This window comes from Podarcis filfolensis (assembly GCF_964270895.1).
Source record: "Podarcis filfolensis genome assembly, chromosome: 9".
NCBI classification, from domain to species: Eukaryota; Metazoa; Chordata; class Lepidosauria; order Squamata; family Lacertidae; genus Podarcis; species Podarcis filfolensis.
This window is the reverse complement of record NC_139610.1, coordinates 65700246-65723488: the sequence shown is the minus strand read 5'-3', so window position 1 is coordinate 65723488 and position 23243 is coordinate 65700246. Positions and strand designations below refer to the sequence as shown.

Below are 23243 nucleotides of genomic sequence, written 5' to 3'. Positions count from 1 at the left end.
CGGTTGCCAGGGACGCCGCGGCCTCTGAGCCTGCGCAGCGTCGGCGATGGCGGGCATCGAAGGCGAAGACGCCAGCGCCACTTTGGACCACATCCTCACCCAGTTCAACACCTACGAGGATTACCTGGATTCGCAGATCACCACGCAGGACCTGTATTACTTGGAGGCGAGTGTCTCTGTGTTTTTTTTGGGGGGGGGGGGTTGGTTCGCGTTCCTGAGAGTCGAGAAGTCGCCCGAGCATGTGCAGAGTGCATTGCAGCCCTGGAGCCCGGGCGGGGTAGGGGAGAAACCCCAGCAGCTTAAGGAGCAACTGCAGAGCAGGTTAACTTTTGCCCGCCCCCTGCTCTGCTTTTGCTGCAGTTCTTCTCCCTGAGGAGAGGGAAGCCGGACTATCTCTTGAAAACCAGCCTCCTCTGATACGCAGTAGCTGGGCTTCACGCCAGACTTTGCAAAACCACCCCCCCACCCACTCAAAAAAGCCCTCCCCCCATTTTTTTATTGATTTTCACAAAATTGTAAACACACTAACAAATAAACAAACAAACATAAATCATAACCTTATGAAAACTAATCTTATTAACATTGTTAAGTGACTTCCTCGTATTCCCCTAGTTGAATTTCAATGCATATCTTTCTTATTGTTGTTGTTTAGTCGTTTAGTCGTGTCCGACTCTTTGTGACCCCGTGGACCAGAGCACGCCAGGCACTCCTGTCTTCCATTGCCTCCCGCAGTTTGGTCAAACTCATGTTGGTAGCCTCGAGAACACTCTCCAACCATCTTGCCCTCTGTTGTCCCCTTCTCCTTGTGCCCTCCATCTTTCCCAACATCAGGGTCTTTCCCAGGGAGTCTTCTCTTCTCATGAGGTGGCCAAAGTATTGGAGCCTCAGCTTCACCATCTGTCCTTCCAGTGAGCACTCAGGGCTGATTTCCTTCAGAATGGAGAGGTTTGATCTTCTTGCAATCCATGGGAGTCTCAAGAGTCTCCTCCAACACCATAATTCAAAAGCATAAATTCTTCGACGATCAGCCTTTTTTATGGTCCAGCTCTCGCTTCCATACATCACTACTGGGATGTATTCTTTAAAATTCTTATAATCTTAACTTAATCACTTAGCATCAATCTTTCTTCCCCATTCAACATTAAACATGATAATTCATCACATTACTTATTTAAATCCTAAACCTAACTGGTATTTGCAGGCTTTCCCCAATTAATTTAACTTAAGGTATTTAACTAAATAATCATTACATTTCGTCCATTCTTCCTGGTACTCCTCCTCATTCTGGTCGCGGATTCATCAGGTTGGCTAGCTCCGCAAAAAAGCCCTTTTTATTGTGGGTGAGATGATTAAAAAGCAAGTAAAAAAACACACACACATGCTGGGCTGACTTGAATTATTTTTGGGCTATTGAGGGAGCAATGTCTGTTTTGGAACTTTAAAAAAAATCTTCTGGATAGTGAGCCTTCCATTTACTGTGAACACCCTGCTGAATGTTTTCTATTGATGTCATAGCAGCCAACTATTATTTTTTTTAAAAAAAATGTTTTTATTAACAATTTCCACACAACAGCATATCCAAACATATCATTTTCATTCTCCCCCCCCCCATCCCCTCAAACCCTCCCTCCCCTCCTCCAAGACTTCTCTCAGCTCCCCTCTCTGATTTCTCAACACGTATTATTCTCTGCATGTTATAAAATTATATGAATCCTTGCATTATCTGTCTACTGTTGTAAACAAAAATTGCCCTTTTCCCTTATGGGGTATCCAAGAGCCCATATAGAGTCCTTACATAGGTTCCCTATTGGTAGGAGAGAATAACAGAGGCCAACCAGAGAATATTGAGAAGCAAAAGCAGCTAATAAGCTTGATCTTTATTGAACTGTTGCAACAGGGTGCTCCCCTCACCCGCAGGAGAGAGGAGGAACCCCGAAAAATGGTGCCCAAGGCCTTATAAAGACTTTTGAAATTGCCACCCTATAGATCAAGACCACCCCCAGAAACATCATGCATACATCACAGAAGGGGTGTAACCTAAGACCACCCCTCAGATACATCATACCTACATCACAGAAAAGGCGGTCTTAAAACAGAAATTAGAATGTTGTTTTTCTCTTGTCTGGCAGGTTACTTGATTGGATTGCCTGGGTAGCCTGGCCAGTCTTTTGTAATGATAAATACTTAGTTCCTGAGCCATGTCACAGGTTCACACCCTATTCATATCTTAAATGTGCCCTTAAGACAGGATTTGTGAGGAAAGAGACAATGGGGAGGTTTCCCATTTTGACCTTGTAGAGAAAACATTTGGTCAGTTTGGGACAGTTTGAGAATCAAAATGGTTCCAGGTCAGTCTTCCCGTGCTGATCTATGTATGTGCTTGGTTGGTACAATTATGAACCTTTAACATATATCTAAGACCTCAAAATTCCTATCACACTACCATGTTATCAAGCAATAAATTTGTGTATGTTTATACAAAACCTGCCAAGGAGTCCAGTTCATTCAACTGTGACTTTAAAGAAGAATGGGAACTTTTTACAAATTATTTAAAAAGACAACATAGCAGCCAACTCTTAGTGATCTTCACTCCCACCCCCCAATTTTTTTTGAGGGGGCCAGGCCCTCCCAAAATTAATGGGCATTGCCATTCAAATGGTGTGCGTACACCGTGTCATTTGATCAATTATGCAGGGCGGGGCTTATCTGCTACCCCGCCCCCATTTTACTCAAGTTGGCTCCACTGATTGCTGCAGTGGGTGGCTGGCTGTGTTAATAGTCTATCTTTATTGTATCTATTTTTATTTGTTTATTTGTTTAATTTCTATACCGCTTTATATTTTTAAGAAAAATCTCAAAGCAGTTTACAGCATATTAAATCAACAAAACATAAATCATATGAGGAACGGCTAAGGGAGCTGGGCATGTTTAGCCTGGAGAAGAGGAGGTTAAGGGGTGATATGATAGCCATGTTCAAATATATAAAAGGATGTCACATAGAGGAGGGAGAAAGGTTGTTTTCTGCTGCTCCAGAGAAGCGGACACGGAGCAATGGATCCAAACTACAAGAAAGAAGATTCCACCTAAACATTAGGAAGAACTTCCTGACAGTAAGAGCTGTTCGACAGTGGAATTTGCTGCCAAGGAGTGTGGTGGAGTCTCCTTCTTTGGAGGTCTTTAAGCAGAGGCTTGACAACCATATGTCAGGAGTGCTCTGATGGTGTTTCCTGCTTGGCAGGGGGTTGGACTCGATGGCCCTTGTGGTCTCTTCCAACTCTATGATTCTATGATTCTATGAAATCAAACAATCTGAAGAAAGTCAAATATAGAGTATACAGTCAAAGCAACATAACAGAAAACTAAAATATTATCTTGAAGATTTCAAAGTTAAACATTACAAAGGAGGTCAACTACAGAATGCATATTTAACATAGTAGGCCTGGGTGAGTGTGGGCCCCGTCACCTAGGCCAGGTGGAAAGGGCCTTGCAGGGAGCGGCCTTCTCATTCACAACCGGGCGATGTTATATACTGCCATCACACTATATCAAGCCTCTGTACACTATAAAACATGGTTTAAAATGTAATAAACAAACATGGATAATCATTCAGGCAACTATTGATTATTATTATTCAGTTCCTTTATATCCCACTTTTCTGCATATATAAAACAATACAGTTAATATGTATTTTTAGGGCGGGAAACAATCAGTGTCGATAAAAGCAAATAAAACAGTAGGGAAGGAACAGTTTTCAAAACCAATCTTAAAGCTGGAAGAAAAGGAGCCTGTTGGATCTTTCCATGGAGGTAATTTCATAGTTCTGGAACCACCACCAAGAAGTCTCCGCCAGTCGAATAAAGATGGCTCAGAGAGCAGCGCCTCCAAAACTAATCTTGCAGCCCAAGCAGGTGAGACAGTTCTTAAGATCACCTGGCCCCAGGCTATTAGGACTTGGCAAATACCAGCACTTTAAATTAAGCCTGGAAATTAATATGTAAGCAATGCAGTTGGTGTAATATCCATGCGATCTGTTCTGACTGCCACATTCCTGGTAACAAGTTAGCAGCCAAATTTTATACCAGTTGTGGTTCCTGAACTGTCTCTTAAGGCAGGCCCATGGGGAGAACATTGCAGTAGTCCAGTCTAGGTATAACCAGGGCACAGCGACTATAATGGTACACAAGGTGTGACACAAACTGCCTAGCACGCAAGGCCTTCCCCCGCTTACCATATTTTTTGGTCTATAAGACTCACTTTTTCCCTCCTAAAAAGTAAGGAGAAATGTGTGTGCGTCTTATGGAGCGAATGCAGGCTGCGCAGCTATCACAGAAGCCAGAACAGCAAGAGGGATTGCTGCTTTCACTGCACAGCGATCCCTCTTGCTGTTCTGGCTTCTGAGATTCAGAATATTTTTTTTCTTGTTGCGTCTTATAGAGCGAATAATACGGTAACTGTGCCATTCTGAACAGCCCAACCCTTTTCAAATGCTTTGCTGTCTTTGCAGTGGAAGTTGCCTGTTCTTTCCTGAACTTAAGAAAAGAGTAATCTTCCACAAAGAAAGTCCAGCTTTCAGCAGCGGAGACTAGTCCTGTCCCCTTTCCATTCTGTAGACTTGAGGAAAGTGCAGCTTCTGACTTTTACCAATAAAATGCTAAACGTAAGAAGCATTATCCTCCGGGGGCGAAAGTCAGTTTTTGGAAAAAGTCCCGACATAGTTTAATCCTGCAGGTTTTTATTATCTCCTCTCTCCTCTCCTGACTGCACATCATATCTCGTCCTTGCCCTTCATTAATCTCTTTTTGTTCCCTTGTTCCCTTTCCTGTGGCTTTCCTTTTTCGTTTTCTCTAATATGCTATGCCATGTGCTTTGACAATGAGACTCCAAGGGCGAGCATGTGGTGCAAGCGTCTCCAAGAGATATTTAAGAAGATTGCGGAGAATGTGAAGGAAAGTTGGGGCAGGCAAGGGACTAGAAAGGGGAAGAGATGAGTCATAAGACTGACAGGACAACTGACAGCTTAAATCAGGTGTGAGGATGTACATGGGTTAGTCTTAGAATTAGATATATTAAATATAATTAGCTGCTTCAGTGGAGCAGTGAATTAAGAGCTCACTGCAAAAACAATCTTTCCGCGTGGTTCTTTATGAAGAGGAATGCTAAGCTCTGCTCTTGAGATTAAAAATGTGGGAATATGAAGGATAACAAAATTGGAAGGCAGTTTTGGAGCCATTGTGCATTGGCATTATTTTTCTCCATAACAGTAGAGTTGGAAGGCATACGCAGTTATCCCATCAAACCTGCAACCTTGGCATTGCCAGCGCTATGCTCTAACCAGCTGAGCTGTCAAGGGAGTGTTTGCTTTAGGCCAGGTTTGGGGGACCTGTGGCCCTCCATAATTTGGTGAACTCCAACCCCCTTCAGCCAGTGGTCAGGGATGGTGGGGGTTGTAGCTGAACAACTTCTAGAATGTTGCAGGTGAGCTGGAATGTGTCCCTTTATTTAAAACAGCTGGTGCCCAACCACATCTAAGTTCCATTTCCCCAAACAGCTGGTGTCATTTCACTGATGGGAAACAAAAAATGCCATGCCCCATCAGTAAAATGGCACCAGCTGTTTGGGAAAATGGGACATAGATGTGGTTGGGCATTGGGGTAGACAGTTCAGGGGTCAGCAAACTTTTTCAGCAGGGGGTCGGACTATGTTTTGGAAAAAAAATGAACAAATTCCTATGCCCCACACATAACTCAGAGATGCATTTTAAATAAAAGGACACATTCTACTCCTGTAAAAACCCCAGGCAGGCCCCACAAATAACCCAGAGATGCACTTTAAATAAAAGGACACATTCTACTCATGTAAAAACATGCAGATTCCCAGACTGTCCACGGGTCGGATTTAGAAGGTGATTGGGCTGGATCTGGCCCCCGGGCCTTAGTTTGCCTACTCATGGGGTAGAGGATTTGTAACTGAATCATTCTGGTCTTCCCGAGTGCTTTTTTTACCTGGAGGTAGAAGAAGAGTTTGGATTTGATATCCCGCTTTATCACTACCCGAAGGAGTCTCAAAGCAGCTCACAATCTCCTTTCTCTTCCTCCCTCCCCTCACAACAAACACTCTGTGAGGTGAGTGAGGCTGAGAGACTTCAGAGAAGTGTGACTAGCCCAAGGTCACCCAGCAGCTGCATGTGGAGGAGCGGGGAAGCGAACCCGGTTCACCAGATTACGACTCTACTGCTCTTAACCACTACACCACACTAATCTGCCCTCACCCCCAGCTTTGGTGTCATCCCCCTCCCCCTCAGGCACCTTTTTCCTAGAAAAAACCCCACTTGTCTTCTTGTAGCTCAGACAATACATTGCATTTGTACTGTGAGTAGTGCGTTATCAGTGAGGCATGGATGTTAGGATCTCATGGACATATGCCACTCTCTGCCCCCTCCACAGAGGCTGTTCACGTTCTTGTGGAAAGTGCCTACTGTGGGATGTGAAACACAGATAGCAGTCAAATTCAACATTCCTAGAGCAGACATGAAAGGGGATGTTTGCAGCAGCCAGTAGAAAACTTCCTGTTTCCTCCTGGGCTGGGACAAACTTCCTCTACATGTGCCCAAAGGTGGGTGTTGTCTTACCTGTGCAGGTAACAAAATAGCACAGTGCAAGCAGCCATCTCTCTCTCTGACTCCATTCCTCGAAGAAGCAACATCTCCTTAGCTTGAGATGCTCTCTTGGCTTCCAGCCAAGGGAGGACAAAGGAACTATCTCCTTATGGGATAGATTCCACATGTATATACTTTTGTAACCTAAGTCCGCCTTCAGGGATCCATCTGTGAACTGAATGTGAGTAAACGTCTTTTATACTTTTTACACAATATTGTGTCGTGTCTATTTTTTTTAAGGGGGAGTAAAGGGGATTACCAGGAATCTTATATTGAGAGGCTAAAACTAGTCTGCCACAAGCTAACCGCTGTGTATTTAAAAGGGGGAATGTTAGAACTCTGCTAAGTTGTAGAACTTGCTAACGCATATATTGCTAAACAATATGTCCTCTCCTGTCTCCCTGAACATTCCCACACCTACGTGATCCAGGGAATCCACAGGATCCAAACATACATATAGCGTTGATGCAGCTACAAGCAGGATATTTTGAGGCAGCAACCATGCTTCTAAGATAATGCGTGAATTAGAGCCAGGTTTGCATGTGAGAATAGCCTAGAGTTCCTGGGGTACCATGGGTTGTTGTGTATGAGCAGTGTGCTTGTGCATACTGCCTGCTCGCTCCTGCTTCTCTCCTCCCTTGGTGTAATTGGGAGAAATAAACCTGGAAGTTATAAGTAAGCTTTGCATACCATTGCACCTGGACCCTGGATTGTGGCTCCCTAATGAGCCAAGAGATGTAAGCCAACAACAGACCATGGTTAAAGGCTGGCTAGCTATCCTAACTGGGTAGGAATCAACCAATCGGCAGCCCAGCAAAAGTTAAAGCAGTGAGTAGATAGGATGGAGGAAGTGATACAGTTTGCAGACTGATATGGGGAAAATGAAAGGCAAGTTGGCAGGAGGGGGGAGGAATATAAAGAACCTGCTACAGGGTGCTGTGGGGTAACTGAAGACAGCAGTGCAGATTGGTGCTGTTGACAAGGGAAATATCTATGGCGAATGTGGGGGCCAGGGACTGGTGTTACATTACACTGCCTAGTTGTGCTGGAATGTGGGGTTTCTCTTGTAAAATCTCGGGGGACAGACTTAGTGGGGCTGATCTGGAGTGAAGTCTGTGGAAATGAATAGCTTATGCTAGCCAAGGTGTGAAGTTTTGCATCTTTGCTAGATGACGTGAACATAAGATTCGCATAAATTATGGATGCTGACTTATGGTATTATCCAATATATAGAAAGCAAAGGGTGACTGTGCGGCCGCTATGCTCACAATTTATTTCCTGTCCTTGGTGATAACCCATAATTCCACCTTGGCAGCCTTTTGGCCCCTGGATTAGCTAACTGGGGAGTGAAAGAACTTCTGGGTGATTGGAGCAATCCAATTTTAGCCTACGTTGCATAGTCTTTATTATTTTCATAAGTCTATTTGTAAATGCGTGCTCACGTTTAGAAGTGCCTAGAACAAAGACTTTAAAAGGACTGTATTGTGCTAGGCTTTATGAATAGCTTAAAATCAACCCACCACTTTTGAGTCTTATTTCCAGCAGGGAGCCATCAAATCCCAAATTGCTCCTGCAATCAAAGTCAAATCGGCAGGGTTTTTTGCTGAGCTTTGCCAAGTATGCAAGTCTGCTCAATGGGATGGAAAGCAAGCCAGGCATTCACCTTCCAGCTGAAGTTTCTTGGGTCACACTATGCAAAAGTGGGATAATGCTTAGTGTGTTGTCTGAATCCAGGGTCGTGGTTCAGGTCTCCCTATCTTAACCACAACCTATAAGCACAAGACAAACCATGGTTAGTTATTGGTTATGGAGGAGAGATCTTAACCACATCTTGGCTTCAGACACACTAACCCAAATCTTAGCATAGTTGCTGTGCTGACCTAACAAATCTGGGGAGGAGTAAAATGGCTGCAGTCTTCTTGGGAGTCAGTGAGTTTGAACTAAACCATGGTTTGTCTCTTCAGGGAAGTTTTTAATGTGTGACATTTTGATGTATTTTTGATCCTTGTTGGAAGCCGCCCAGAGTGGCTGGGGAAACCTAGCCAGATGGGCGGGCTACAAATAATAAATTATTATTATTATTTGTCTCATCTTGACATGTGACTGTGGCACCTGCCTGTTCTTTGTTCATGGGCCTTCATTTTTTTTTAAAAAAATGTGCAAAGCATCCATATCCTGCTTGTCCAAAATATTCAGGGCAGTTAGCAAAAAAACCAAAGCAAAGAAATACAATAGGTAAAGGTAAAGGGACCCTTGACCATTAGGTCCAGTCGTGACCGACTCTGGGGTTGCGGCGCTCATCTCGCTTTATTGGCTGAGGGAGCCGGCGTACAGCTTCCGGGTCATGTGGCCAGCATGACTAAGCCGATTCTGGCGAACCAGAGCAGTGCACGGAAACGCCGTTTACCTTCCCACCGGAGCGGTACCTATTTATCTACTTGCACTTTGACGTGCTTTTGAACTGCTAGGTTGGCAGGAGCAGGGACCGAGCAATAGGAGCTCACCCAGTCGCGGGGATTCGAACCGCCGACCTTCTGATCGGCAAGTCCTAGGCTCTGTGGTTTAACCCACAGCGCCACCCGCGTCCCTGAGAAATACAATAGACTTAGATAAAAAAAATACCAATACTTTTGTAAAAGGCTCCTTCTTGGGTTCTTATCTCTGGCGGTTTCTTCTCGACTCACAGTAACAACCCCGATCCAGCAGTTCTGTGATGCTGCAGAAAAGGGGCGAGTGGCCTTCCCCAACTCTTCCTTTTGTGATTGCTGGGTTGCAGAAAAACTGTCTTCAGTGCCTACATCCCACAAGCTGTAACATGCCTAGAAGGATAGATCTGTTGAATTAAACTGGGATGGTTGTTCTTCAAGGTTGCCACTAGGTGGAAATGTTATTTCACTTTTGTTTAAATGGAGCACTAAGAAGGTTGGCAGCAGGAGAAGATTGCTGTACGTTGCAGAAGTGTGGGCTTGATCAGTCTTGCCCTATAGCACTGCTCCATAGTCGGTGATTGACAAGCCATATCATGCCTGTCAAACCTCACCCACGGTTGCCCCCCTCCTTCCTTTGGATTATTGATAGAGTGATGTGCAGTCTATATCCCTAATTTTCAGAGCAGCAGATGCAGAGCAAGTTTTCTGCACCACCAAACTAATTTTGAGGTGTGGCAGCTGTCCTCTTCCATCCCCCCCCCCCCGAATCCTACCTCTTAGGTTTCCCCTTGATCCTGCACATATCATAGGCCACAGGGCTGGAGCGGTGGCAGCCACTATGAGCAGCAAGATTAAAGCTTTGACCACCATTAAGATGCCTCATAGACTTAAATTAAATATTAGGAATAGCTGCAGAGATAGTGCAGGATAGTGCGCAGCCCAGAAATTATCTCTTTCAGCTTCTGCCTTCTGGAAGAAGGTACAGGGTTATAAAGACTAGCACTAGCCGCCTGAGAAACAGTTTCTCTCCAAATGCGATTTTGGTTTTAAACGCAATGTAAGGTAGTCTCTTGGGACACGGGTGGCGCTGTGGGTCAGAGTCTAGGGCTTGCCAATCAGAAGGTCTGTGGTTCGAATCCCCGCAACGGGGTGAGCTCCCATCGCTCGGTCCCTGCTCTTTGCCAACCTAGCAGTTCGAAAGCTCGTCAAAGTGCAAGTAGATAAATAGGTACCGCTCCAGCGGGAAGGTAAACAGCGTTTCCATGCGCTGCTCTGGTTCGCCAGAAGCAGCTTAGTCATGCCAGCCACATGACCTGGAAGCTGTACGCCGGCTCCCTTGGCCAATAAAGCGAGATGAGTGCTGCAACCCCAGAGTCGGTCACGACTGGACCTCTTGGTCAGGGGTCCCTTTACCGTTTTAAGGTAGTCTCTATGGGAGTATATTGTATTTAATTATGGGGTATCAGAGTTTTTAGGGGGCTAACCAGGCTGGGATAGCTGGGATAGCAGGCTTGTTGGTTTTTGAATTTCTGGTGTCGATTTTTTCGATTTCGTTGTTCTGTATGGGACAATGACAATAAAGATTATCGTATCGTATCGTAGCTGGCAATGTTAAAGAATCCATAAAGTAATCCATTTTAACAGCAATTTCTTTTTTAAAAAACAGAGTAAGGTTGTATTGTCTACAAAGACCAGTGAGTACAATGCTGGATTTGGACAAAGAAGATGCAAACTGAATTCCAAGCTCTCCTGTGGCCTCCATTTCACAGAATCATGGAACTGGAAGGGATCCCGAGGGTCATCTAGTCCAACCCACTCCAGTGCAGGAATATGTATTTGGCCCATATTTCTCAGCCTTTGTTCCTCATTGGCAAAATAATAGGAATAACAGCAGTGTACCCCATGTTGGGTGAAATATTCCTGCCTTGCAGGGGGTTGGACTAGACAACCCGTAGGGTCCTTTCCATCTCTACAGTTCTATTATTATTTGACTATTCATGTGAGGATGAGAGAGGCAGCGACATGCCAGCTGCCCCAAGTAGGCAAGAATGAGACTTCACTTGTTGTCTGTACAAACGTAACTTGGATGTTTCCTAGACCTGGGCCCTCGTATTTCTCTTTCTAGGTGATTCTTTCCTGTGGCTATGCTTTTTAGTTTATCTAAGCTGGCATTTATTTCCCTTTTTACCACACCCTTTGATCACCCAAGACTCCTAGGGTAGCCCACAGTTATAACAAATATTACAACAATTAGAATTTGCACTTTTTTTAAAAAAACAACCCAATCTATTTGAAAAACAGCATTGTAGCTGCACAATTGAAAGTCTACCAGAGTGCCTTAAAATGGCACATTTTAAAGATATATTTAGAAAGATATATTTTGAAAATTGAACAGTGTAATGACTATAATTATTGCATATATCATATACAGGTATATAAATTGAAATTCTCTATTTTCTGCTTTTTGTTTGCTTGTCTATATAACTTTGCTATTTGAAAATGAACATTATATTAAAATGAGAGAGAGAGAGTGTGTGCAAGCCAGGAACCAAAGATAACTCTGTTCCTTGTTGACAGCAAGTTAGCCTCTGATGCCAGCTTGGGATAAATGTGTGGAAGATTAGAAATGATTAAAAAAAAATTACCGTAGAACTTTAAAACTTGCATGTTCAGACTTAGTAAAATCAATAAACACATAAGACGTAACCGGCTGTGTTCTTAGATAAATAAGGTATACTATTCATTGTATCAAATTGTAAATTTCAACAGAAGTAACTCATAAAGTTCAACAAATGAACAAAGCAGAAGACCCAGTGGATCAGATCATTCTCTAGTCAGTTCATGCATAAGGTCCATCCGTGTAATGGTGTCTATTCCACCTATCTGTTCATAAAGTATGTCAGATCACCCACGTCCATATAAGTGAATAGAAGGCTAAGGCATGTTTGTGGCTATGGGTTGGGCCAAATTTATTCAGGTACAGCCCCATGGAGGCCATGCTTTCCACGAAGTCCCAAGCGGGCCCTTGTAAGGTTGTGTCAGCATGGATGTCAAAATCCCCTAGGGCAACCAAACTATGTGTCTCCAGGAGCACATCCGTCACAACCTGAAGCATCTCAATCAGGGAATCCTTTGTGCAGCAGGGAAGTCGGTACACCAAAAGGAATCCTGTACTGCCCCTATTGTCTAACTTCCAGAGCATGCACACAGAAAACTGGGCTTCCCTGATAGGACGCCTGGTGCAAGCTAATGACTTCCTAAAAATCACTGCACCCCTCCTCCCTGCCCATATGATCTGGGTTGCTGTGCGAAAGAGAAACCTGGTGGACAAGCAGCGGCAAGAACAGGCCCATCCACCTCGTCCGACCAAGTCTCTGTTACACATGCCAGGCCAATTCCCTCCATTCACGATTAAGTCATGGATGGCAGCGGTCTTGTGAATCATTGACCTGGCATTGCACAGCAGCACCTTAAGGTCCTGTGGGTCTCCCTTGTTGATTCTAGCATCCTTCCTGTCAGGACCAGACTTGGAGGCAGGGACAGTCTTCAAACGACGACTAAACCTGCCTCCTCGGTAATAACACGATCTGGTCCTAGCGTAACTCCTCTTCCTGTCCATGATCACTGAGATCGGGTGTCCCAATGCATAACACGCCCCCCCCCCCCGATAGAACCTGCCCCAGCCATCCTATTGGCTAGGGCCCACTTCTGGGGCAGCCCTGAACCTATCCCTTAAAAAAACGTTTTCTTCTGGCAACAACAGAACTAAAGAACCCACTAAAACCACGAAACACAATTTACAGTTACAGACAGATTAAACTAACCTCCACCCCCATTAAAAGCATTGAAAACAACCCCAAGCTAACTAAAACAAAACAAGATAATATTTGAAACCTAACAGATTAAAAGGTGCTTAAAAACGTTTATAAAGCACATTAGACACTTGGAGCAGTGAAAAGATATCTCACCCCAGCTAGCAATGTCCCAAGAGTTTGGTCCAGCGAGTAAGGTCCCGCTCCCTAGGCCAGCTGGTGACAGCCTTGCAAAGAAGCAGGGCTTTCAAGAAAGTAGGTAAAGTCATTGCAGGGAAGCAGACCCCACAGTCCTCGCCACAGACACGTAGTGCGCAAGAAAAAAAGGCATGAAGGTTATTTCAGTCAAAGCAAGATGAAGAAAGTGAAGATAAACCAGATGAGGCCTAAGGTTCAAGAGCACCTTATAATGAGTCATCTGCATAAGATGTTTTTATACTCCACCCTTTAGCCAAAACGGCCCTTGGAGCAGCTTTTCAAAAACCAGTATCCGTAAGGTCTGGCCATAAGTGACCCCTCTGCAGCTCTCGCCTCAAAACACTGGTGACTTGCTAAGTGCACAGTTGCTCCTTCCGATTCAGTTGATCTGAATCTGATTTTTGCTTCTTCAGAACGAAGAAATGGCTCGCCAGCTGGTGGAGCTGGGCTTCCGAGGAAGCGGCGAAGTGCTGAAGAGGGAAGATTTCATAGCTAGGAAATTGGCTGCCGAGGCTTCGAGGCTCTCAGAAAGGCAGCAGCAAAAGTAAGTGTGCGTTTGTGTGTAAAATGAACCGTATCTCAAGTTCAGGAAAATGGAAGTAAGAGAAGATTCAGCGTAAGTTTTAAAGCACAACCTCAGACCCTCCAAGTGTCCCCATCTTCCAGGGGCAGTCCCAAATTTACAGAAGCCATCCCGGTTTCTGATTTGATCCCAGAATATCCTGCTTTCCCTTAGGACGCCCCTATTTTCATTGGAGAAACATGGGAGGAGGGTATGGAGTTATGCGACGCCCCGAGCCAAGGAGATAAGTAGCTATGCAACCTTTAGAAGACATCTGAAGGGAAGCTTTTTAATGTTTTCTTTTGTTTTTATATATGTTGGTAGCTGTCCAGAGTGGCTGGGCCAACCCAGTCAAATGGACAAGGTATGAGTAAAATAATAATAATTATAATAATTGTGTTATGTGTTAAGATTAACTGCAGTTCTCACTCAGGGCCACCAGTATGCAAATGAAGGATTGAGAACTGTCGCTCACTGATAGGTTAGTTAGTTGGAAGTTGTAACTGTTACAAGTTAATTAGTATTATATAAAGTAGCCAGCTAGGCAGCAGCGTCTCAGACTCCAGGAGCAGTTCTAACTGCTGTCATAAAGAGCTGTGAATCTAACAGAGCTGTGTCCTTTGTCCATCTTCCCGACTATTTAACAAATCGAATAGGACCTCACTATTTTCATCGGATAAATGCTGGAGGGCTGTATAAAGCCAGTATGAAAATATGTTGGAAGTGGCATCTAGGCCTTGGGTAAGATGTTGAATACAGTGGTGCCCCGCAAGACGAATGCCTCGCAAGTCGGAAAACTCGCTAGACGAAAGGGTTTTCCGTTATTTGAGCTGCTTCGCAAGACGAATTTCCCTATGGGCTTGCTTCGCAAGACGAAAACGTCTTGCAAGTTTGTTTCCTTTTTCTTAACACCGTTAATACAGTTGCGACTTGACTTCGAGGAGCAACTCATAGAACGCAGTGTACATAGTAGCCTTTTTTGAGGTTTTTAAAGACTTTGGTGATTTTTGAAGCTTTTCCAAAACTTCTTTTGCAGCCATTTGGTAAGTTAAGCTTTTAAAACTTTTTTTGGGGGGTTTGGATTTTGGGTTGGGGTGTTTGGAATTCAAGGACTTGGTGTTGGGGAGGGGTTTGCAAGAATCTGGAAGCTTGTGTGTTTTTTTTCCTGCATTTTTATGATTTTCTGTGACCATTGGGGCACTCTGCTGTTTTTTTAAAAAAATCTGGATTTGAATTTCTGTGTGCTGGGTGGGTGCGGGAACAGTTGGGGAGGGGTTTGCAAGAATCTGGAAGCTTGTGGTTTTTTTCTGCATTTTTATAATTTTCTGTGACCATTGGGCCACTCTGCTGTTTTTTTAAAAAAATTCTGGATTTGAATTTCTGTGTGCTAGGTGGCTGGGGGAACAGTTGGGGAGGGGTTTGCAAGAATCTGGAAGCTTGTGTTTTTTTTCCTGCATTTTTATGATTTTCTGTGACCATTGGGCCACTCTACTGTTTTTTTAAAAAAAATCTGGGTTTGAATTTTGAAATGCTCTTTACAGTATGTGTGACTTTAAAGAGCACTTAATAAACTCTTGTTGTACCAAATTTGGCTTTGTTTGGACTTTTTTTGACCATAGGAATGCATTAATTGATTTTCAATGCATTCCTATGGGATTTCGTGCTTCGCAAGACGAAAAATTTGCTAGACGAAAAAATTCGCAGAACGAATTAATTTCGTCTTGCGAGGCACCACTGTAAAGCCAAATCCATAACCACCCACACTAGCTGCTTAGGCCAGTGATTCCAAACTGTGTTGCAACAAAACCATTTATTTCCATTTCTTAAGACACACCAACAGTTAAAGGTTTCTGTGAGCCCAAAGGTCCCACTGGAGCAGTGGCGTAGCGTGGGTTGTCAGCACCCGGGGCAAGGCAAGTAATTTGCGCCCCCTAACCTGTGGATTTGCGCCCTCTAACCCGTGGATTTGAGCCCCTAACCCTAACCCCCAGATGTTGCGCCCGGTGCGGCCGGCCCCCCCTGCACCCCCCACGCTACGCCACTGCACTGGAGGAAGCTGCCCACTGCAGCTCTCCATGATTCATTGCTCTGTGTGCAGGTTCAGTCCCCAGCATCCCCAGGTAGGCCTGGGAGAGACTCCTTGCCTGAACTGTTATGTACTGAACTTCTCACCTTAGGCCAGCAGGAGGATACTGTAGATAGTTTTCACTCAGGTCCACATATGCAAATAAGGGATTGAAAGTGACGTTCAGTGATTGGATAGTTACAGAAAATGGGTTACTGTTGCGTTCTAGTGGAGCTCTATATAAGCAAGCTGGCTGAACCCTTCAGTTCAGTTCTGTTCTGGCCTGTGAATAAACAAGAGCTGTTTGAAGAATCGCTGTGTCATCTGATATGTTCACCCACAACTTAACATGAACCCCTGGAGAGCCACTGCCAGTTAGTGTAGGCAATATTGAGATAGAGGGATGCATCGTCTTACTTGGTCCATGGCGGCTTCTTATGTTCCTGCGAGTCGGAGGTGGAAAACTCTGCTGAACTTTTCCATTTGGTGCAATTGCCCCTTCAGTCATTCTCTGTTCACCTTAGCCACCTGCGGTGCATTATTAGCAGAGGGCCACTGGCAGCCCACCCCACCCTAAACGGCCTCAGTCCTGTATACCTGAAGGAGCATCTCCACCCCCATCATTCAGCCCGGACACTGAGCTCCAGCGGCAAGGGCCTCCTGGCAGTTCCCTCGCTGCTAGAAGTGAGGTTACAGGGAACCAGGAAGAGGGCCTTCTTGGCAGTGGCGCCTGCCCTGTGGAACACCCTCCCACCAGATGTCAAAGGAATAAACAACTATTTTACTTTTAAAAGACAACTGAAGGCGGCCCTGTTTAGGGATGTTTTTAATGTCTGACGCTGTATTGTTTTTAATATTCAGTTGGAAGCCGCCCAGAGTGGCTGGGGAAACCCAGCCAGATGGGTGGGGTATAAATAATAAATTATTATTATTATTATTATTATTATTATTATTATTATTATTATTATTATTATACTGGGCTTGTGCTACACCCACCCCATGCACTTGAAACACACTCCCAAAGAATTATGGGACACGAGTGGCACTGTGGGTTAAACCACAGAGCCTAGGACTTGCCGATCAGAAGGTCGGTGGTTCGAATCTCCGTGACGGGGTGAGCTCCCGTTGTTCGGTCCCTGTTCCTGCCAACCTAGCAGTTCGAAAGCACATCAAAGTGCAAGTAGATAAATAGGTACCGCTCCGGCGGGAAGGTAAACGGCATTTCTGTGTGCTGCTCTGGTTCGCATGACCCGGAAGCTGTACGCCGGCTCCCTCGGCCAATAAAGCGAGATGAGCACTGCAACCCCAGAGTCAGCCACGACTGGACCTAATGGTCAGGAGGTCCCTTTACCTTTACCTTTTTAGTTTACCCCCACAGAGTATTAGTTCTCAACACCTTTAGCAAAGTACATTTCGCAGGATTCTTTGGGGGAAAGTCATGCTTGAAATGTATGCATTGGATGCAGCCAGAGCTACCACCAATGATTTTGAGCACTTGATGCCCTTTTCCAGCTAACTGCCCAGCCAGTTCCTCAGCCCTGTGGTGGAGGTTTTAGGGTTTTTCTCTCTTCCAGTTTTTTTCTTCTTTTTTTGCAAGACTCTTAGTTTGCTTGGACAGCTGTCAAGCATATGCTGTCACGTTAGCTGTCAAACTGAAGCATGTGCCAGAGCAAAACATTTTCACTTCTTTCGGTCCATATCTTTGCATAATTGGTAATTGACCTCTGCCTTTTGCATACTTTGGGAGAACACAGAAATAAACGCTCGAAACCATGACCGCTAAAGCATTGCTCTTAAATTTGAGCTAACAATTTAAGGAGCATTCTTTTAGGTATTAGAATTGGGTTGTTGTTTTTTTCTAAAGGAATTTGTGTCGTTTGGGCAATTCCCGGGCTTTGGCTGCTGATTCTGGTTTCCATGCCTCCTTATTCTGGATTCACAATTTGCCTCCCAAAATATGTTAATATACCGCTTGTTCAGACGAGAGCAGTTGTGGAATTCAGATAAATGAACTGAATTAACATGATTTTTAAGTATTCATATTTTTCTCCAATGTTGCAGTTCCTATTCATGCAATGTGCAGCTACTCTGAGTGACCTCTAATATACTTTCTTTCTTTCTTTCTTTCTTTCTTTCTTTCTTTCTTTCTATTTTTATTTATTTTTAACAACAATTTGAGCTCAATTCTCAACCCTGCACATTCCTGGATTCTCTAATCTGAGATGAATGGGTTTGTGAAGTATAGATACACTTTACAAGATGGTTTGGTAACCAGTGAGCTCATATAGGCGGCGACAACACCCTCCCCCCCCCAGCAGGAAAGGAGATGAAATCTGCTTGGGGTAAGCAAGTCAGAGTCAAAACATTATGGGAATGTGGTCTTTCCTTATTTCTAATCAAACTGGGTACAAAGAATGAGGAGATAACCTTACACAGGGCCTACAGTCAGGAAAGCATATCGCATATTGCGTATGGATTTCATATAGCTGAGCCAAAATAAGCTGACTAATCTTTAGTTGCAGGTCTCTGGGTTGTTGTTTTTTATATATATAAAAATGCCAGAAATGTACCTTCTTTCTTTTTGTTGTACACATGGGAGGCAGTTCATAACTGCAGACTCCCAGTTATCTAAACCTTGTAATATTATTTTGCTTTTATGGAAAACAAAAATGACGAAGAAAAAACTAACAATGAAGTTATTTGGGGATTTTATCACGTCTTCATGTATTGTGCTAGCTAATGAAAACATTATTAAAACGGTTGTAGCTCTGAACCATCTGTACCAACCCTTGCAGAAAGGGTTTTGCAATGTTGTCTTAAAATGCATACTGTATTTTTCCGTGTATAAGACTATGTTATTTTCTTTTAATCATGCTAAAAAGAGGGGTCGTCTTATACACGGATAGTGCATAGGGTAGACGTTTGATTGGTTGCTGCCGTGGCTGTCAGCGGCTATTGTGCATGTTATTGGTTGCTGCGTTGCTGGTGTTGATTGGCTGACGCTGCGGCAGGTGGGTGGGCGATTGACAGCTTCTGCCAGTGATGGGACGGACGGAAGGTGGATTTTGCGGCGCATGCAAGTGAGCAATTTTTGGCAATCCCCCCCTAAAAAAAAGCTCAACAACCCTGGGTAATCCCCCCCAAAAGCCATCTCCCCCCATTTTCTTAAATTTGAGTCCCTCAAAATAGGGGGCGTCTTCTACATGGTGACGTCTTATACATGGAAATGTACGGTAATTTTACCTACTTGAATAACTACGAAATGCAAATGTGCGTTCTGACTAGTAGTGACCTGTTTTAACCTGTTTTAATTGAGAATTAAGAATTTGTCCTTCTTCCCATGAAATAAGAGATAGTTTTCCTTTTCCAAGGGGGGTGGTCTTGTTTATAGGATGTTTTGGCTAAAAAAAACCCTTCTCTTGAAGAGGCCACCAGGTTGTGCCTTGTTTGCTAGATCTCACGTTGCGCAGGGAACCAGCTCCTTTGCTGTAGCAACAGAAAACCGGAAGAAGAAGAGTTTGGATTTGATATCCCGCTTTATCACTACCCTAAGGATTCTCAAAGCAGCTAACAATCTCCTTTCCCTTCCTCCCCCACAACAAACACTCTGTGAGGTGAGTGGGGCTGAGAGACTTCAGAGAAGTGTGACTGGCCCAAGGTCACCCAGCAGCTGCATGTGGAGGGGCAGGGAATCGAACCCGGTTCACCAGATTACGAGTCCACCGCTCTTAACCACTACACCACACTGGCTCTACACTACACAGAGTTTGGGCTCTGCCCTCCCAGTTGGTTTACGTGGTCCTGCTTAGGTACTGATGGCCCCAATGCTTCAGGGGTGCAAGGAAGGGCCCAAGGAACAGATCAGCAGAACAAAAAGCAAATGGTTGGAAAAACATCTGGGCCTTGGTGTGGGTAAATGTTAAGGGCAGAACATTTTTGTGTGACAGAAGTTAATCGGACTTTTTTTTCTGGTGGGATAAAAGAGAGAGCAAAACACATGAGATCGGTTGCTGGTTCTTCCTGTCACAGGACTCGTGAATCAGCTGCTTATGTCAACATTCTTGCATCTTTCTACATGCCTGGAGAACACCTGGATATTTGGGTTGCCGTTTTCAGAAACCGTGGATCTCTGTGCAGTTGCCAAGCTGCTTTGCGTAGGAAGGTTTCGTTCTGAAGGCAAAGATGTGGACAAACTTTTCTGATTCAACTGATGATTGATCCTGTGCCAGTGCGTTGCCCAGGAGAAGATTATTCCCGAGCTCCTCATGTAAGTGGCTGGAGAACAGAGTCACTGAGCTCCTATAAACCGGTGCTTCTTCCTTTCGCCTGTGGCTCAGTAGGCCTACATACATCTGTCTGCACATGCCAAGTCAGCTTTGAGATGTTGTCTCTCACTTTCCTCATCCCACTGTGCCAACACAATTCCCTAACCCCAAAGTCACCACTGCATATCTGGAATGGGGGGTGGGGAGACCTCCATATTTGGAACTATTGATTCCAAAGGGTCTTGAGTCCTCACCTGTCTCACCTTTTAGAAAACAAGTTCAAGCAATTGTTAATTAGACCTACTCGCCAGGAACCAAGGTGGATAAAAATCAATGATTATTATTTTTTAAACCAAAACAGATTCTTTTATTTAGATCAGATTTTTTTTATTTGAATTGGATTTTTTTAAAAAATTAAATTGTATTTTTAAAATAAAATGCTTTGGGAGGAAAAATCTTTCTAAAGATAGTTTTCTATTTAAGTTAAATTATAGTCCAAAGGCTATTCATCAGGATTTGTTTTAAGTTTTTCATGTGTGCTAAAATTCAGTCTAAGTTGTTGTTTTTTTTAAAAAAACACCCCGTTTAATCACAGTTAACAAACATGGATGCATAATGCTATAATGTTGTTGTTTTAGTTAAATAAATTGTTTAAATTGTTATTAAGGATATGTTTATTTTTCTCTTTCCAATAAAGTGCAGCAGAAAACTTGTCCAAATATAAACAGTTAACTTACTAGACCTCACAATAATTTCATAATTATCTGTCTATGTATTTCTAATAGTATAACCATATCAGTATTTTTTGATACAACTGTAAAAACTGCTCTGAAAATTTATTATTCCAAAAATGAGACCTTCATCTGGTTGTAAATATTAAGATTATGCCAGCAAGAATGAGTCTTTCTGTAAAAAAATAAATAAATGATTTAAATCAAGCCATGCTGACTAGTGATTTAAATCGATTTGATTTAAATCATAGAATCATAGAATCATAGAATCATAGAGTTGGAAGAGACCACAAGGGCCATCGAGTCCAACCCCCTGCCAAGCAGGAAACACCATCAGAGCACTCCTGACATATGGTTGTCAAGCCTCTGCTTAAAGACCTCCAAAGAAGGAGACTCCACCACACTCCTTGGCAGCAAATTCCACTGTCGAACAGCTCTTACTGTCAGGAAGTTCTTCCTAATGTTTAGGTGGAATCTTCTTTCTTGTAGTTTGGATCCATTGCTCCGTGTCAGCTTCTCTGGAGCAGCAGAAAACAACCTTTCTCCCTCCTCTATGTGACATCCTTTTATATATTTGAACATGGTTATCATATCACCCCTTAACCTCCTCTTCTCCAGGCTAAACATGCCCAGCTCCCTTAGCCGTTCCTCATAAGGCATCGTTTCCAGGCCTTTGACCATTTTGGTTGCCCTCCTCTGGACACGTTCCAGTTTGTCAGTGTCCTTCTTGAACTGTGGTGCCCAGAACTGGACACAGTACTCCAGGTGAGGTCTGACCAGAGCAGAATACAGTGGCACTATTACTTCCCTTGATCTAGATGCTATACTCCTATTGATGCAGCCCAGAATTGCATTGGCTTTTTTAGCTGCCGCGTCACACTGTTGGCTCATGTCAAGTTTGTGGTCAACCAAGACTCCTAAAAAAATAAAACCCACCCTGCCAAGAACATTCAACCTGGCTTTAGTGAACACCCATCAGCTTTCTGGAGTTGTGACGCCAGCTATTTTGGATCAGCAGTACCTCCTGTCGTAATTGCAAACCCAAAGCTTCAAGGCCACTTCACATATTACACCATGGCAAACATGCGTGTTCCAAGGTGCTGTGACCAATCTGTGCTTCTAGGCATGTGAACCTCTATCATACACAAGGTTAAAACTATGTTTAAATGCTAAGCTTGTAAGAGTGCATATAAAATGCTTTTGTATGTATGTGGTGTAAACCACAGAGCCTAGGGCTTGCCGATCAGAAGGTCGGTGGTTCGAATCCCCACGACGGGGTGAGCTCCCGTTGCTCGGTCCCTGCTCCTGCCAACCTAGCAGTTCGAAAGCACGTCAAAGTGCAAGTAGATAGGGGTTGATTTTAATAGACAAGATTGTATTTATATGCAACAACGGCAGCAAGAATATTATTGGCACAAAAATGGAAACAGGAAGAATTACCGATGAAAGAAGAGTGGCAAATGAAATTAATGGACTATGCAGAATTAGATAAACTGACAGGAAGGATCTGAAACCTGCGGGACCAGTGATTCTTAGAGGACTGGAGTAAATATGCGGAATTAGATAAACTGACAGGAAGGATCTGAAACCCGCGCGACCAGTGATTCTTAGAGGACTGGAGTAAATATTTGAAATATCTGGAAAGCAATTGTAATAAACAGGTTACGTTAGTAGGACTGCAAGAAGTTTTGTAAGGAGGATTATGCGAAATATTGCAAGGAAGATTATGAAGAGAATATTAGTTGTTGTTGTTGTTGTTGTTGTTTAGTCGTTTAGTTGTGTCCGACTCTTCATGACCCCATGGACCTGAAGCGTATGTAACCTGAAGCGTATGTAACCTGAAGCGTATGTAACCCAAGGTACCACTGTATATCTAACAAATAATTAATACATTCCACACATACAGTCTGTTGATGAAGTATGCCAGTTCAAGTTGATCCATATAAACATCTTAAGACCAACTCTGTGATCCCAATCCCAAGATTCTAAAGTAGGAGGCAAAGTTATAGCATACAGAACTTACCTCCGGCACTGGAAAGACAATTTAGATTTATCCGCCATGCAAGATAATTCTGTTGCCTAGCCCTTGCCAGGCTTCTATAGCGTTGCAAATAAGTCTGCACAAGTTGCTGCCCACAGAAAGTTTCCTAGTTTGCCAGTTGGTACACAAGTATGTTAGTTGTTTGTGATATATTGATGTCCTGAAAAGAGGGGCAAATATCTCCTTCCTAATTTGCAATTGTTTTCCTTCTGCCTGATCAGCCGGAGGCAGTTCTGACTCCCTGGAAGCAACAAGGCAAGGGCCATATTCAAATCTGCCTTATAGCACCAACAAAGCAAGCAAAGCGTAGTACAATTGTACCTTGGAAGTCGAACAGAATCTGTTCTGGAAGTCCGTTCGACTTCCAAAACGTACGGAAACCAAAGCGCGGCTTCTGATTGGCTGCAGGAAGCTCCTGCAGCCAATCGGAAGCCGCAGAAGCCCCGCTGGACGTTCGGCTTCCAAAAATTGTTCACAAACCAGAA

General features: G+C 43.8%; 1 protein-coding gene across 2 annotated transcripts in view; it reads left to right on the top strand.

Annotated features, from left to right (window-relative positions):
• CFAP299 (cilia and flagella associated protein 299) overlaps positions 1 to 23243 on the top strand; it is a 328820-nt gene continuing 305577 nt past the window's right edge. Inside the window, exons 1-2 of one of the 2 annotated variants that reach the window (XM_083571927.1) lie at positions 1 to 166; positions 13508 to 13638. In XM_083571927.1, the coding sequence (XP_083428053.1) occupies positions 47 to 166; positions 13508 to 13638 (251 nt within the window). In that variant the 5' untranslated portion in view covers positions 1 to 46. The remainder of the gene's footprint in view (positions 167 to 13507; positions 13639 to 23243) is intronic. The other variant, XM_083571926.1, reaches the window with a different exon arrangement.